Genomic DNA, 16,885 nt, shown 5'->3' on the forward strand with positions numbered 1-16,885 from the left:
TTAAGAGGCGATTAAACAAGAACTTATTTACACTGCATCTGAAGACGATCACGTTATAGTCAGCTGGCAGTTCTAGGATAAAAAAACACTTTGTTCATAGAATTTATGTTTACATTTAGGCACAGATTAAGGAATGGTCGAGATTATTGATAGTGGTTGCAGAAGACGTGTGTTTTTTGCGAAGATTTAGTAAATAGGGAAGCATAGATTGAAACTGAGACAGGAACTTACCATGAAAATAACGATACAGAAAAGACAGGATCACAGCGTCCCTTTTATGAGAAAGAGGTTGCATGGAAGAGAAAAAGGCATCACTGGATTTCAAAACCGATTTTAAACTTCAGATACACCCCAAAATGAAGTACTGTTACTATATTTTGGCGGGATAGGATGCTCCGTATAACTTTTGCCCAGATATGGCAACAGTACTCCAGGATGGATCTGACTCTTATACATGTAGAGAATTGCATTGAAAGTGAGGTTCCTTCTAGAGCGATAGAATAGCGCAATCATTTTTTCTGCAACTTTGGCCACAGATTTGATATATTTCAGGCCAGGATTATGGGTTAGACCCAATGAAGCAAAGAGCTTCTTTTAGATGAGAGCCACTCATATTGATTTGGATCAAGTGGGAATCAGAGAGTTTATGAAAAGATAGCAACTTGGTTTCGGATGCGTTGAAATTAACCAGCCACCTTTTGCCCCACTGTACAACGTGGTCAAATCTGAAGAGAGAGACTCAAAGAAATCTATATCGTTGTTGCCATAAATAGTAATAACATCTGCATAGACGTATAAACTTAGAATGTGATGTGGGAGATCATTGATGAAGATAAGAAAAAGAGTTGGGCCAACGATAAATATTTGAGGTACACCATCCTTGATACTTTGAGCTTCAGACTTCTTTCTGCTTATTGGCTACTTGTCAAAGTCTATCAGAGAGAAAAGACGCGTTATTTTACAAGATGCTCCCAGATACTCCATTGCTTGAAATCTTGTGAAGTAAACCTTTATGCCAAACTCTATCAAATGCATTTGATAAATCAATAGCTATTGCTCTTGAAAGAAAATCCCCATTGTTAGATTCACTGATCCATTCAGTACATCAGCTGTAGATCTCGGAAACTATATTGCTTACCATTGAATATATTGTGTTTGCTGAGGTGGTTGAGAATTTCTATATTTAACATGAATTCAAGCAACTTACTCATGACACTCAGAAGACTAATTTGTCTGTACTGAGATGCAGTAGACCGATCTCGACGATTTGGGGGGCAATTTAATGAGGTTTTCCAAGGTGTTGGGACGCATTCCTACTTTAGGCATCAATTGAACCGCTTTGCAAGAATTGGTGCTAGTGCCGATTGTAGATTTTTTACTAGAATATCTGGAATATTGTCAGGACCAGTTGTTTTACTGGTATCAAGATACTTGATGAACAATATGTCGATGTCGCTCAGATAATTTTCGTTCTAGGGAGGGAATTCGGAAAGCAGGAGGTCCTAATCGCATAGGGTTGAGTTTGCTGCAAAGTTATTGGCAAAAAGTTTGGCTCCGTCAGATGTTGACTCTATCACCTCAGGTCAGTTGATTGTCGGGATAGAGGACACGCAATTGTTTAGGATCTTGTTATTAGTTCGCGAAAACTCATGTGAACTACTTTCGACCAAGCATATGACTCTCTAGCGTTTTTTATAATCCTTTTGCGATGATTTCTGGCAGTTTTAAAGACTTTAAAATATCTGTTAAATTTAAAATAATTAAAATAATGGTTTCTGTATTCAACGGCGGCAGCATATTCAGCGGTGTACCATCGTTTGCTGTTCGATTTCTGTTGAATTTCTTGAAGGGTATGAAGCTATCTATGCCGATAGTTAACCAATCAGTTAAGTCGGGTGCTAACGTAGACACATTCTTTTTAAACAACGTTCGGAAACCATCCCATCAGCCATCTAGTATCATATACTGTTCGATGGAGAGGGATATTTTGGGGGTTTGTTATACTTTGTTTTTATTTTTATGTATGGTTTCATGACCGCATAACAGATATTACGCTATTACTACTTACAATGAAAGTAGGAAATAATGCTTGCAGAATGGTATCATGACAAAAGCAGATATCACACTATACAAAATAGGTTATAGATATCCCTTGAAAAAATATCATGTCGACAGTGCAGATGATGCATAATTACTACCACCAATAACAATAATCGCAAAAAATTGAATTAGGAAAAAATGAATGAAAACAAATGGAGCAAATGAAAGAAAAATAAATGAAAACAAAAGAAAAAAACGAAAAGTGAAAAAGAAAAACTAATGGAAAAATTAAATAAAACAAATATAAACAGATTAATAGAAAATAAATGAAAAAGGTTGAATAAAAAAATAAATGCAAGAAAAATGAATTGAGGAGGAATGAAGATAAATAAAGAAAATAAAAGATAAACGAATAAAAATGAATGAAAACTCAAGAATGAAAATATTCAACCGACATAAGTCCAGTTTAAACAGCCCGAAGTATATAGGAACCAGAAATAACTGTAAGAGAGTAATAGAGACAGCTAAGATATATTACACGGTAACCAGCAGGAAACGCATTGAAGCACAGAAATTAGGAACCCGTGATTTTGGGAAAATCTACAACAGTGTAGTAAATAAAGGGTAGGCAACGATTCCCCCACTATCAATCAATCATGAAGTTGCTTGCATGGCAACCGATAAGGCAAATCTGCTTTCCAGTCATTTTGCCTCAAACTCCACACTGGACCCGGCACACCACTCCCTCCCCGACTTTCCTTTGCGGACAGACGCCATACTAGACGATTTGAAAATCACTCCTTCTCAGGTGCATGGTAGCATAAAAAAACCTAGACAAACCTCAAAAGCATGTAGACCAGATCTCGTTCCGGCTATGATAATAAAAAAATGCTCTGCCGAGATTGCTCCAGTTCTCTCCAAACTTTACAATAAATGCCTTAATGAATCTTGCTTTCCCGACTGCTGGAAAACCGCTTCTGTGGCCCCAGTTTTCAAGAATTCTGGTGAAAGAACTGACCCACTAAATTATCGCCCCATTAGCCTCCTCCCACTTTTCTCCAAAATATTTGAGTCCTTAATCAAGCCCTAGTCCAACACCTAACAACTGCTAAACTCCTGACCGACAAACAATATGGATTCAGGCAAGCCCGTTCAACAGCAGATGTCTTAACTGTCGTCTCTGAACGTATATACCGTTCACTGGACAAAACAGGGGAAGATAAAGCGGTAGCCCTTGATATATCTAAGGCTTTTGACAAGGTATGGCACGATGGTATTCTAAGGAAAATTAGATCATATGGAATCACTGGAAGAATACAAAATGTAATTAAATCCTTCTTAAGTAAGAGAAAAATCCAAGTTGTTCTCGACGGTCGTACATCTAAACAATATGATATAAATGCGGGAGTAGCCCAGGGGTCTATCCTTGGACCTTTATTGTTCCTGGTATTCATAAAATTGTTTCGGAGATGGGTATATTTGCCGATGGCACCTCCCTCTATAACAGGCATGAGGGGAAAACAAATGGACACATATCTAAGGAAATGGAAGAATCACTAGAGGTTGACCTCCAATCTGTAGTGGAATGGGGACAAGAATGGATGGTCACAATAAATGCTGCCAAGACTAAGCTTGTTTCCTTCAATGACTACAAGAAACCTTTTCTACCACCAATAGCAATGGCTAAGAATACACTGCCTGAAAGCACTTCTTTTAAAGTCCTCGGCCTAACGCTTATAGGAAACATGAACTGGAATAGATACATTAAGAACATTGCCAAGGCTGCTGCATGGAATGTGGGCTCTCTCTATCGTGCTAGAAAATTACTTACGCCTGGAAGTATCCTGTACCTCTATAAGGCCACCATTCAGCCATATATGGAGTATTGCTGTCACATTTGGGCTGGTGCATCTGCTGCTTGTCTCTCACTCCTGGACAGGGTTCAAAAGAGAGTCGCCAACCTGACAAGTCCTGAACTGTCATCTAGGCTTCAGCCTCTGTCCCATCGACGAAATGTTGCATCCCTCTGCCTGTTCTACAAATACTTTAATGGTGGCTGCTCTGACGAATTGCAAACACTTGTACCTCGTCGACGTGACTACCCCCGACAAACCCGACAAGCAACTAAGTCTCACCCCTTTACAGAAGATATCTCTGGGTGTAAGAAAGCCTTTTACTCTAATAGTTTCTTCCCTAGAACTACAAGTCTTTGGAACTCCCTTCTGGGATACTGCTTTTCCAACTTTACTGATATGCAGAAGTTCATGTGTAATGTAGACAAACATCTTTCTACTCATCTCCCTTCATAACGCCCCCGCTAATTGTCCCCGATAGTAGCCCCCTACTTCAAAGTGGCACTCGCCTTGTTTAGGGTGAAGATTGAATAAAAAAGAAGCAAAAAGAAAGGAAAAGAATCAAAGAAAAAATATATGAAAAATCATGTATGAAAAAATTAGTGCAAACAAATAAAAATAATGAATAAAAGAAAAATAAATGGCAATCAATAAAGAATTGAATAAAGAAAAATGCATATAATAAAATGAATAAAAGTATCAGCGTATGTAGTTGTATATTACGGAAGAGTTCTATGTTAAAATAACGGTTTTCTGCTTGTCTTATTCTATGGAGCGATGCTGAAACAATTTACGAATTCATTTTATAAATTAATATAATGCCTGAATTCTATCAACTACGCAAGAATCATTATTTGGAATCGTTATGTTCATTGATAAAAAAAGTCATTTTCTCTATCGTAATCATATGGAAAAAGCTTGATAAAGTAATACGTGAAGCAATAATAGATGTGGGTAAGTATGTTTCTTTTTTTTTACAAACCAACATTTTCAACATAAAGGTTTGATGATTGTTAACATATAATAAAACACACACACAAATATATATATATGCATATATATATATACATATATATATATACATACATATAAACATATGTAGTTTGAGACTTATTTTAGATAAAAATGATAAAATAATTACCTGCCAAAATGTATATTGCAAGTGGAATAATAGACATAGTGGTTACCCTGGAAAATAATCAATATGAAAAACAATATGAATAGTATTGAAGTTGTAAATTTTTAATGAGATCTGATCATATTTTATTGATCGAACTGTTGTTCTTATCTTGAGTGTTTTTAGTGCAATGTTTCGATCCTATTATCCTTCGACCTTCATCATACATGTCGGTTGTTGTTTAGAAAAGAAAGGAGAAAAGTTACTGATTCGTAGATATTTTCATATTTCTGTGAGTCGGTTTCCATTTTTTGATCATTGTTTCGAATCTGTGAGAAAATAAATTGGTTGACAAATGGGAGGTAACTCTAATAAAGATCTATAGAGGGATTATCTCCTATTCATCGCATACATTTTAAGGATGTACAATATTTGCTTTCTCAATAATTAGAGGCTCCCAAATGTTAGTAAATTCCAGCTTGGTTTGCTTAGTAATTTTTTTCTTTTTTTAGAATATGTGCCGCTTCTTTGAGTTGCCAGACACTCCACCTTACATTCCTATCAATTATTTTGACCTCGTTCCACGAAAGAAAGTGTTGTTTTTTTTTCTAATAGATTAGAAACAACGACCAAAAAATGAAGACTGACTCCAGAAATACGAAAATACCTACTGGGCCAGTAACCTTTCTCCTTTTTTTTTCAAACAACAACCGACATGTCTGATGAAGGTCGAAGGACAATCCTACGGAAACGTACACTAATAGCACTCAAGATAAGATAACAATAGTCCGATCAATACAAGTAATATAAACATGAATAGTAATTTACATTTTCAAAATTTATGAAGTGGTGTTTATTTCTGCGCATTTTATTTTAGACAATAAAATGAATGCACAATATAAAAAAATGAAGATAACAATCAAAAAAATAAAATTCTCCGAAAAACCTAGAAGAAATCATTTAAACGCACAGAGCGTATTTCTTAAATACCTTTCTCATTCGTTTTCATTAATGTAAACATGAATGTGTTTACGTTTAAAAAGCTAGAAAAACAAATTAAATAAAATATACTCATTAATATCTAGAAAATAAAACTTTCTGGCGCACATCACAGTATAATATACTTGTCTTAAAATTAATAACACCATACAGCAATTTCGTGTATGTTTTGTACTTGTTTTACTGTCATTTAAATGATGTAGCATACACACACACACACACACACTCACGTATATATATATATGTGTGTGTGTGTGTGTGTTTGTGTGTGTGCGTGACCCGATGTGACCCGGAAAACGCCTGGAGGACCTTACTAGTGGATTGAGAGACAGCCTGTCTCCTGGGTGGTTCCTTTAACGCGAATTCAGGAGATTTCGCATGGGTAAATATAATGATGAAGATGATGATGATGATAATGGTGATGATTATGGGAAGAAAGAAGGTGTTTTAACAAATAATGAAAATGATCTCCCTGCCCCACAAAAATGTTCATTAACCGACCGTCAAGGGAATGAGATAATCGCCGTCAAGTGGCTAGAGTAAATGGAAATTGCCCATGAAAACTAACTTAACGATAAGACAGCAGATAGTGATATTATAAAAGTCGCCAATTCACGGGATATGGATATTTATTGCTTTTACCGAAATAATAATTCTGTTGTGCGAGGACCGCCGGCGAATTCAATTAAGGAGACGAAAAAGACATTTTTTCTTCGATAGTCTTAGATCCCGTTTTTTATTTGTTTTTGTTTTTTTCTGTGTCGGGGCGTTCACAGGCCGGTGGGAAATACTTGGATATCCTCCCACTCTTGGGAAGCAGGACATTACTGGACCCAGAAAAAGGACCGCTGCTGAATGGTGAACGACTATTTCGAAACGTATTGAGGGGGGGGGGAGTTACAGCTAACCGATTCTAATATAACCTTAAGCAACGACATCGAAAGGACACCCTGCCACGAGTCGTCGGCGACCCCCCTCTATATATACATAACCCCTATGCCAGTTGCACCTTTTTCTCAATCCTGTGTATCTGTGCCGGCCCTGTAGGGGTTATATATATATATATATATATATATATATATATATATATATATATATATATATATATATATAACTACTTCATTTACTCACATAAAATTAATATATGAAAGTATAAATTTATGCGTGAACGTTAAGTATTTATTTCAAAAGTGCTCAATACGTAGGTAGAACTAGTTAGTAAGTTATAAAATATATATGGCGATTAAGCTACACTAAATATTCCGCGTTTCATCCACTCTAGGGCTCTTCAGGCTTATGCGCGAATTTTGTGGTTGTCTGTCGTTTTTATATACGCACCTGCTATTGAGATTTTAGTTAGCCAATCAGCTTTCTAGTATCCACCGTGCCCTTCCTATTAGGCAATGAACATGCACTTACCGGAAAAAGGCCTATTTCACCTCTGGTTGACCTGTTCCTTTGTGTGTGCTCTATTTAGGCTGGATATCTAGTTTCTTGACCTGTTTTAAATCTAGGTTGAGGTTTTTTTCTGTTAGTTTATATATATATACATACATATATATATATATATATATGTGTGTGTGTGTGTGTGTGTGTGATAGTTTATGTATATTTGTGTTTACTTTATTTATTTGTTTATTTTCTATTGTTTTTGTTAGTTTTAAAGTTATTTTGTATCGCTATCCTAGAGTAAATTTTATCTTGTGAACACAGTTGTTCGCTATTTCTCTTCTACGGTTTAATAGATGTTGGCGTTCTTTAAAGTACAGGATAGTAAATTTTTCATGAAGGCATAATCTACATGGGTCGTCTAGGCCTCTACATGTGGTAGCTTGTCTTATTATTTTCCATTCGACTACCGGCGAATGTCCGCTTTTCTGGTGTTCCCAGTATTTATTTGCTAGCGTTGTATTCATACAGTGTTTTTTTATTGTTGAATGTACTTTTGTGGTCATAATATCGAGTTTTGAAATCTAAGGAAGTCAATCCTACGTAATATTTCTGGTTATTCGGGTTTTCTGTCGTAAATAGTGTGGCCTGGTAAACTACGCTTTTGGTTAGACATTTATTTTGAAGTTGGAAAAGTGTGCAGGGTCTACAGTTGCATTTATCTTGTTCGTTATTAGCATTTTTATTTTTATTTCTAGTATGGTTGTTGTTGTCCGGAGTTGGTGTATTATTATTATTATTATTATTATTATTATTATTATTATTATTATTATTATTATTATTATTATTATTATTATTATTTCTGCTAGTGTTAGTTTTATTTTTGTCATGGTGTATGCTTTTTTAATGTTTATTTTGTTGTTGTTTACATTGTTTTTTATTTAATATTTTGTTATTACGTGCTTTATTTATCATCTCTAAATTTTCGCAGCAGTCGTAGGATAACTTTAAGGTATTTTCATTGAAACTTTAGTGTAAGGGTTTTGTTGCGGGACAGTGTTTTTCAATAAGATCTAAAAATGTATTGCCAAGTTTTGTTTTTACATTTGATTGTATGGGGCTGTATACCAAATTATAGTTCTTTTTCTTCAATTTTTAATTTTATTATAGTTATTTGATACTACGGATATCGGCCTATATAGAGATGATGGACTAGCTATAATAAAAGACTCCAACAAAGTCAAGGGAGATAACTTTAAGAAAATCATACACAAGGAAATGAAAAAATTAGGCCTAAAAGCAGATGTATCAGCTAACGTAAAAATAACAAACTTCCTGGACGTCACATTAAATTTAGATAAAAACACATATGAACTCTACTTAAAAGATAACGCTCCAATATGCGTAAACCCTAAGTCCAACCACCCATCATCAATTATAAAACAGATTCCTAACTGAATCGTAAGTAGACTCAGCAATAACTCAAGCGATGAAAATGCATTTAACAGGTCAACCAATATCTATGAAACAGCCCTAAAAAATAGTGGATACAAAAATATCGATATCAAATATAAGCAACAAAATACCAATAACTTTAATAAAATAGACCTTGTAGAGGGCATCTATTTTTTCTTCTATAGTTACAGTCTGCTATATTTTCTGCATTTGTATTTTGTATATTATTAATTTTTTTATTGTTAAAACTAACTATTTTTTGATGAAGGTTTGACATAGTTGAGTAAGACACTTTGATTGTGTTTTTATTAAAGATTTTACTGTATCTATGAGGGACTTTAAAGTTTTTCTAATATTTTTAAAAATTCTCTGACTATGTTTGTCTCAAGATTTTTGGAATATGGAGGGTTGAACCATAGGGTCTCCCTATGTCTGTTTTTACTTTTACAGACTTTGGTTTGCTGATTATTTGTGTTAATATCTAATACTTGCGGTTCCATTTTGCTTTAATCTTGCTTTTTGGTCATTTTTTGTAACTCGCATACGGGATGACATGGCCGTATTATAGGTTATTATGCTCTTAGTAGGTTTATTTTCAATGCAGTTTTTGTTTCTATCATTTTTATTTAGGAATTTGATTTTGTGATTTGTATCCTGAGTTTTTAAGGGCTTCATTGTAATATTTTTCATTTTTGTTGAATATAGATTTGTTAGAAGATAGCCTAGAAATTCTTAAAGAGACATTGGGAAATATTGATTTCAATATTGATTTAGGGTGGTTTGATTCACAACAAATCAAACCACCCTAAATCAATACTGAAATTTACTTTTGAAATCAGTGCTATATATTAGGTACAATATAATATTCACTAGAGAATTTTACTCTGTAATAATAAATATGAAATCTGTATAAATTAAAATATATTTAAACGTATTTAATGGCCGGGCAAGTTCGGGCTCCGCATCCCCCCCCTTGCTTGTGATTTAAATAAAATAACGTTAATATATTAAGGGGAAAAAGTAATCTGTAATATAAATCTCATATGTCTGTTTAAATGTATGTATGTATGGAGATATCTATGTAGCTATGTATATATGTATATATGTATATATTATGTATGCCTGCCTAAAACTTTCAATAGAGGCGACGGATTTTCAGAATATCGGTATTGTTTTAAAGCTCGAATCCTCTGACGACAAATATCGAAAATTGGCCAAAAACATTAATTCCTTCACCCTCAACTAGACACTTTTCTACAGAGAAGGGTCGCTATTTTTTCACCGATATTTTCGAAAGTCATCCCCTCTTTTCGATTGACTAGCCTTAATTTAAATCTTCGCCACTTCCGGTTTGGCGATGGATACAACGACAAAAACATCGCGTTTTTGTCACGTTCTTTTCCCTCTTCGCGGCACGGGTTCGAGCCTGCCTGCCTACTACTACTTTTTTTTTTTTTTTGCTCAACACACACCTTTAAACACCCGGGAAACGCCAAGCACCCATGCTAGTACAGTATATAGGGCAATAATACGTCAGGGAAGAATGTTAATATGTTATATTGAAGAATTTAAATGAATAAGAGATAAGAGAAAACTATAACATGTTATATAAAAGTTTAATAGGCTACATGAAAGGATATTAATACGTTAGATTTAAGTATAATAGTTTGTAGAATAACGGTAATATGTTATATATACGAACGATAATACACTTCGGAATTTTTTTTCAGATAAGGATTGATAATTTTTATTATTCTGAAAATTTGGACTACTGTTCTCATCTTGGATGCCATTCTTAATAGGCCGATATAACTTCCGGCCATTCTTCAGGTTCGTTATATTGAACTCTGGAATCTATACGAACCTTTTATTTAATTGGAAAGTGTATATTTCTCTCGATCAGTTAACCATGACTGGGTAGATATTAAATTCGTAATTGTATTCTTACTATCGCCCCTTATAGAGGATTGAGCGTTCAACCTTCAGAAGACTCACTTAGCACTAATTATAACGTATATCCGATGAGCCCTGGTTCCTTGATAAAAGCGTTCCATTGGAAATTCCGAAGATTTCTGAGTTCGACATAAAGATTCTCGACAAGAATCACCTTAGAAGGTCGGAGGTTAAATTGTCCAAAAAGTTGGGCGAATTAAATCCGAAATGATAATAGTAGTCTCGATATACAAAATAATACGGACGGTTATACGTTTCATAGAAGTACATTAATATATTAAATAATCAGACGGACATTAATACGTTAGAAAGAAAAGGTTCATGTTTGAGGAAGAATAATGTTTAATAGCTATATAGAAAAACGTAAATATTTTACATAGAATGGCGTTTATGTGTTAGATAAAAGAAAATACGTTTTATAGAAAAACGGCAATATGTTCGAGAGAAAAGAGTTGCTAGGTTAAATAGAATACCATAATACGTTAGATAAAAGAATGTTCTTACGTTAGAAAGATAACGTCAGACAGAACATAATACATTAAGTAGAAAACTATTAATATGTTAGACATAAAACGTTAATACATTAGATAGAAGATTAGTAATACATTAGACAGAAAAACGTATGTTAGAGAGAGAGAGAGAGAGAGAGAGAGAGAGTTGATGCACTAGATATAGTATTAATAATTAGAATAACGTTGTGTTAAATACATCAATACTAGATTAGATAATGGTAATGCATTAGATAAAGGTAGAGTAATACAGTAAATAGAACATTAATACGTTTTACAAAAAACAGAAAAGGAATGGCATTCAAAGTATACGTGTATCTGTACACACAGCAACGTTCAAATATATTGTGCGAAAACAAGAGTTAATAAATACGAGTAATCGAAAAACCTTATTGCGTTAGATAGAAGAAAATTTATACCTTAGATAGAAACACGTAATAGGTAAAAATAGAACGGACGTCGAACAGTAACAGTAAAAAGCCAAAATAGAAACTTGGTGTAAAATAAATAAAATGCATTAAATAAAATTAATAAATAAATACATACAAAGTGTAGGTGTATCCCATATGTACGATAAAATGATTGTATGAGATAAGATATTTTTAATTTTGAATGTAATTATTATGAGTTTTGAAGAATAAGTGAAAACATATGTGAGATTATTAGTTATTAATAGCATTCCTAATTAAGAAATGAGTTTTTTATAAATCGTTATAGGCTAGATTTAGATTCCATATGTTGCAAATGAAATATTTTCTTTCATAAAGTCATTTTCTCGTGCATATTTTTACTTAACTGTAAAATTTAATTATTTTCTTTTGTGTTTATTTAACCTTGTTGTAGTTTGGCATTAAAATTTGGGTTATTATCCATGTCATTGACTGCGGAAATTTCCACTACCACTACTAACAAAAGAAATTATAAAAGAATACTTTAAAACACAAGCAAAAACTCATTATGCAAATAAACGATTTTTTTCAGTGTTATTAACTCTTTCTATTCCCCAAATTCAATTGCGAATAATATACGCTTTAACCTTCTCTTAGTAAAAAAAATATCCAATATAATATTATGTTTGATACAAAAATTATGTATAGAATTAAGTTTAGCTGTTCGAATTATTTAAAGTTTAAAATGCAAATCTGGTTAGAATTTTACAAAGCATTTCGTTTTTTTTTTTCTGTATAAAACATGGCTGAACTTTGATAATAGTTGCCTACGTTGTTCTAATATTAGCGGATTACTAAAGAAGCAGATCAATTCAATCTAAAACGAACGAAAACTCACCTGTGTTTTTAGATTCAAAAGCAAGTGAAAGGTTTACAGTTCAGCTAAAGAGGTTAGTTATATATGTGTATGTCATAACGCCATTCTCACACGCTCACCAAGTCATTCACACTCCTCCCCCACAAAACAAATTAAAAAGTGTGTTCCGCCTTTACAAATTCATTTGTCTTAAAATTTTCATTGTTTGTATGCATATGTTTCCCATTGTTTATGCATATATGTGTTTTAATCGAAAAAAATAAATGAATCCTTTTTTTCTTCATTTCTTTAGTGCCTCAGATCTACTTCCTCTAATTCTAGATAAACGAACATCTGAAAACAGGTTTTTCTTTAACACCATTTATAGATTTATCAGCCAATGACAAATCGTATTAAAAAAAGGGAGCGAGTCGGAATGTTTACTAATCACATAAGAATTTGTTTAGAAAGGCCATAATAATCTTCTGTTTTGTAAGTTTCTTCAGCCTTACTGAACGCTATAATAACAATAAACTATCAGTGCTAATAATATAGGAGTACAAAAATCACTTTTTCATACCCTCCCATTCGCACTGTTGTTATCTTATTGGCTTCATTTAGACATTAAATCGTGTTTCTATTTTGTCCATCTGCCTGTTTTAAATAAAGTATCACAGAGAATATTAAGAAAATAATTTTGCCATTTTCTGTAATAATTCATATATTGTATTTTTTCCAACTTTTAAACTTTACTTTTCAACATAATTTATGGAATTACAAAATGTTTGTTAATTATTTCTATATGTATTGACTAATATTCAAACATAATTTGGCTTCCATTCTTCATTGTTCACACTGTTCGTCTGTAGAGAATCATTGTCACGACTAGACGATTCTACACAACCTATAATTAGTATCCAAGAGGAAACCCATGAAGAAGTTTGAATCATGATTGATAGTTCAGGTTATCATAACTTTGAGCATAAATAACATGCACTTCAGATAGATGTGTGTATGTGCGTACGCTCGAAGATGTTTTTGTGTGTCTACGCTCGTGTATGAATGTGTGAAAAGCAATTATGTTTTATATAGTTTTTGTTTGCTTAAAGTTACATGAGAATATAACATTTATAAAATATTAATATTCAATTCTTATTGTGTATTTTATGTTCAATTTGTATCATATATAACAGCAAATTCCGATAAATGTAGACCTAATTGTAAGCAATCCTATTAGTAGTTTCATTTTCCAGATTTTCATGAATAACTTTTATAAATATTAAAGCGTAAATATTCGTAAACATGTTCATTTTTTTCTTGAATGATGGTCCGACAGAATTAGTTGAGTCGAAGAATTAAAGTGTCAAATTTTATAAATTATATCAAAGTTTATCATTTATCTTTCCTTTTAAATGTAAATCATCCCTGTCTACATTATCATAATATAAAGTAATATATTAGAAATTTCTGCTATTTATTACTTATACAATGAATTTCTTTTATATCATACTTATGTAACTCAGTATAAAACAACAGCTTTGCTTCCAATAATTAACAAATGATATCTTTTTCAAATCTTATGTTAATTTTTGATTCGCTACTCCGAATCATGGCTTCTAAATTCTCCCTTTCTGGAATCACAGATGAGCATAATTATATTTGCATATATTTCAGTGTCAAACTTGCTTTAGAAAAGAGATTTAAGATTTTTTATGAACTGCTATAAACAGCTTCAACCAACTGTTCCGTTGTCTTTCAATTCTTTTCACGATAAACCAAGTTTTAGTTTTATTTCGATGGGATAAGAAACAAAACTAAATGCCGCAGCAGTAATCATATGACACATTCATTCAATAAAATAGTTATCAAAATCTTATTATTAACAGAAGTAAACGGAACAAAAAATCGTATTGTTAATAGTTTGGCACCAGGAAAGAAAGCTAAAAATTAATAAAATTATCTTTTGCATAAAGAAAATAATTTATTTGAAAACTTTAAACTGATAGCATTCTATATATATGTGTGTAAAATGGAATAACAATACATATGTAAACGCCTAACCCAATACTAAACAATTGTGTTGCGAGCCTGTCAAGATCTACACATCATAAAACTTAGTGTGTGTAAAGAATCACCAAAACTCAGTCGAGTTTTTTGTAAATTAAAAAAATTATTAATGGAACGAAATTACTTTGAAATATAAATGCTACAATTTATGAATGATTTTAATTTACTTTGATAGCCGTTTTTTACAACCTAGCCCACTTCGCTAACAGGAATCAAGGGGATCTTGTTCAAGGAAAATATTTGATTTCTTTATGACATATCCCAGTTCTCATTAAAGATTTTCTACTACTGCTCCAATCTGGAGCCAGAAAAACAGTGAGAAATGTTTATCTTTCTCTTGCCTAATTGACAGCTTAACTATGTTATAGTTTATCTGTGGTCCTTTCTTTGCTTTGCCGAAGTTCAAAACTAGAATTCATCTGGTCTAGTGAAATACCTTCTACGATTTTTTACTAGAGAAAATATTATTAGAATGTTCATTATTCCACGCATGAGCTAGTTTGTAACAATGCTGAAAGTATCTTATTTGGGTTTCGAATACTATTTTAGTTTTGATATTTGGTCAAGAATTACCTGTAGGGTAAAGTATCTTCATGTCAACATGACCTGATAAACACAGACATTAAGACACTCGATCATACTGTTTGAAAAGCGTTAAAACTATCTTCCCTTTCCTTTTATAATAATTATAGACGTTTTTTTTTCTCAAATTGTGTAATCATTAAACAAAGATAGAATTACAAACAACAGTTCATCGCCAATTTAACATTAGAGAAAAAGGAGTGTGTAAATATGCAAAAGATGTTCGTTGAAATAATTGTGAGCACTACAAACAACTTTTACAACTTCTCAAAATCCACTCTAAGCGATTCAGAAATGTAATAGGGCTTAAAATTATGTTTTCAAACTAATAATATGTCAAGAGTTTCGTTTAAAATTTTAAGGTAATCAAATGTTTCATGTTTAATTTTTAAAACGAATTGTTCAATTTTAAGCAGTATTTTATGTATTTTTCTATAAGAATAATATATCAAATACTTTTTCTATCTGAAATTTTTGTCTGAGTTTTACTAAAAGAAATAATACAGTTTAAAATCGTATTTTCGAAATTTCGTTCACAGTATATTTATGTTTAATGTAAATATAAACTACACACTTTCTAAAACCTGAACAGTCATTTTTATTATTTGTTTATAATTTGAGAATGTATTGTTTTATCGATATAGTAATAAGGAAGCTGTGTGAAAATGTAATAAACAATTTTGAAAGTACGCATAAATAATACCGTCCTGAGAACGAGGGTCATTTTACGCTAAATTTACATGAGAGAATGACTCATCCATTGAACGCGTATATTTTTAAGAAGTACATTTCATAACTTAAAAATATAAAGGCTTAATTGAAATCTCAATAATTTTAGTAAAGATGATTTTTTTTTTCATTTCATTCCGGCAATATGGTATTCGGCAAAATGACGCGATGCATGAAAATTGTTGACTTTACGTTTTCATTCATGATGAACGTAATAATATTAGCCAAAAATACGTGCAAGATATTTTATAGTGAAAGCTTACACGTGTTACTTAACAAAAGTCCTCATTTGTAGGATTGGAGAAATTAACAGTCAGGCAAATAAAGAATGATTGATAGTTGATAGATAAGAAGGTGACTTCAACAAATGAACGGAAGTTCAGACTCAAAAATCATGAACGGAGCAGACGTAGAAATCAATGTTTGGAGTAAAACTCTAATGGAGGTGAGACGAGCGAATAATGTGATAGAATGTTTTATTCTTTCTTTTTAGTCTAATGAATATATATACAATACCGGCAAAAAGAAAGTCCGCACTTGTAATTTTTTTCAAAAACTGAAAATGTACGCTATATTTAATGTAGCTGTTTAAACAACCTATACCTGCTTTGATTCGCCTTTTATTCCTCTATAATTTTACCTGTTCGTATTTGACTTTTAATTGAAATATTCTAGTGTTCACGTCAATTTTAAAAATAACTTCAAATTGAGGAGGCAAAAAGAAAGTCCGCAGCAACAAATTCACTTAAATCTAGCTTAAATTATCGCCCCTAAATCAGTTTAAAATATCCACCAACAGGCAACAAAGCATCTCTAAGCGTAATTGCTGTCGTTCCAGGTTATACAACGGAACATTTATTCCATATGCCACGACTTTGTCTTAGTGATCGTCAGGAGCTCATTATCTCCGCCTTTCTGGTTTATTCAATCGGGAACGCGGCCGTAGA

At 32.6% G+C, this 16,885-nt stretch overlaps 1 protein-coding gene across 1 annotated transcript in view; it reads right to left on the bottom strand.

Annotated features, from left to right (window-relative positions):
- Positions 1-12,696, bottom strand: part of LOC145283474 (uncharacterized) — a 43,490-nt gene extending 30,794 nt beyond the window's left edge. Inside the window, exons 1-2 of the mRNA XM_080132287.1 lie at positions 12,603-12,696; positions 5,035-5,081 (exon numbers count right to left, since the gene is read on the bottom strand). Coding sequence (XP_079988413.1) covers positions 5,035-5,071 — 37 coding nt within the window. The 5' untranslated portion in view covers positions 5,072-5,081; positions 12,603-12,696. The remainder of the gene's footprint in view (positions 1-5,034; positions 5,082-12,602) is intronic.
- Positions 12,697-16,885: the final 4,189 nt, after the last annotated feature.

This window comes from Euprymna scolopes, chromosome 1 (assembly GCF_053919585.1).
Source record: "Euprymna scolopes isolate OS-2025 chromosome 1, ASM5391958v1, whole genome shotgun sequence".
NCBI classification, from domain to species: domain Eukaryota; kingdom Metazoa; phylum Mollusca; class Cephalopoda; order Sepiida; family Sepiolidae; genus Euprymna; species Euprymna scolopes.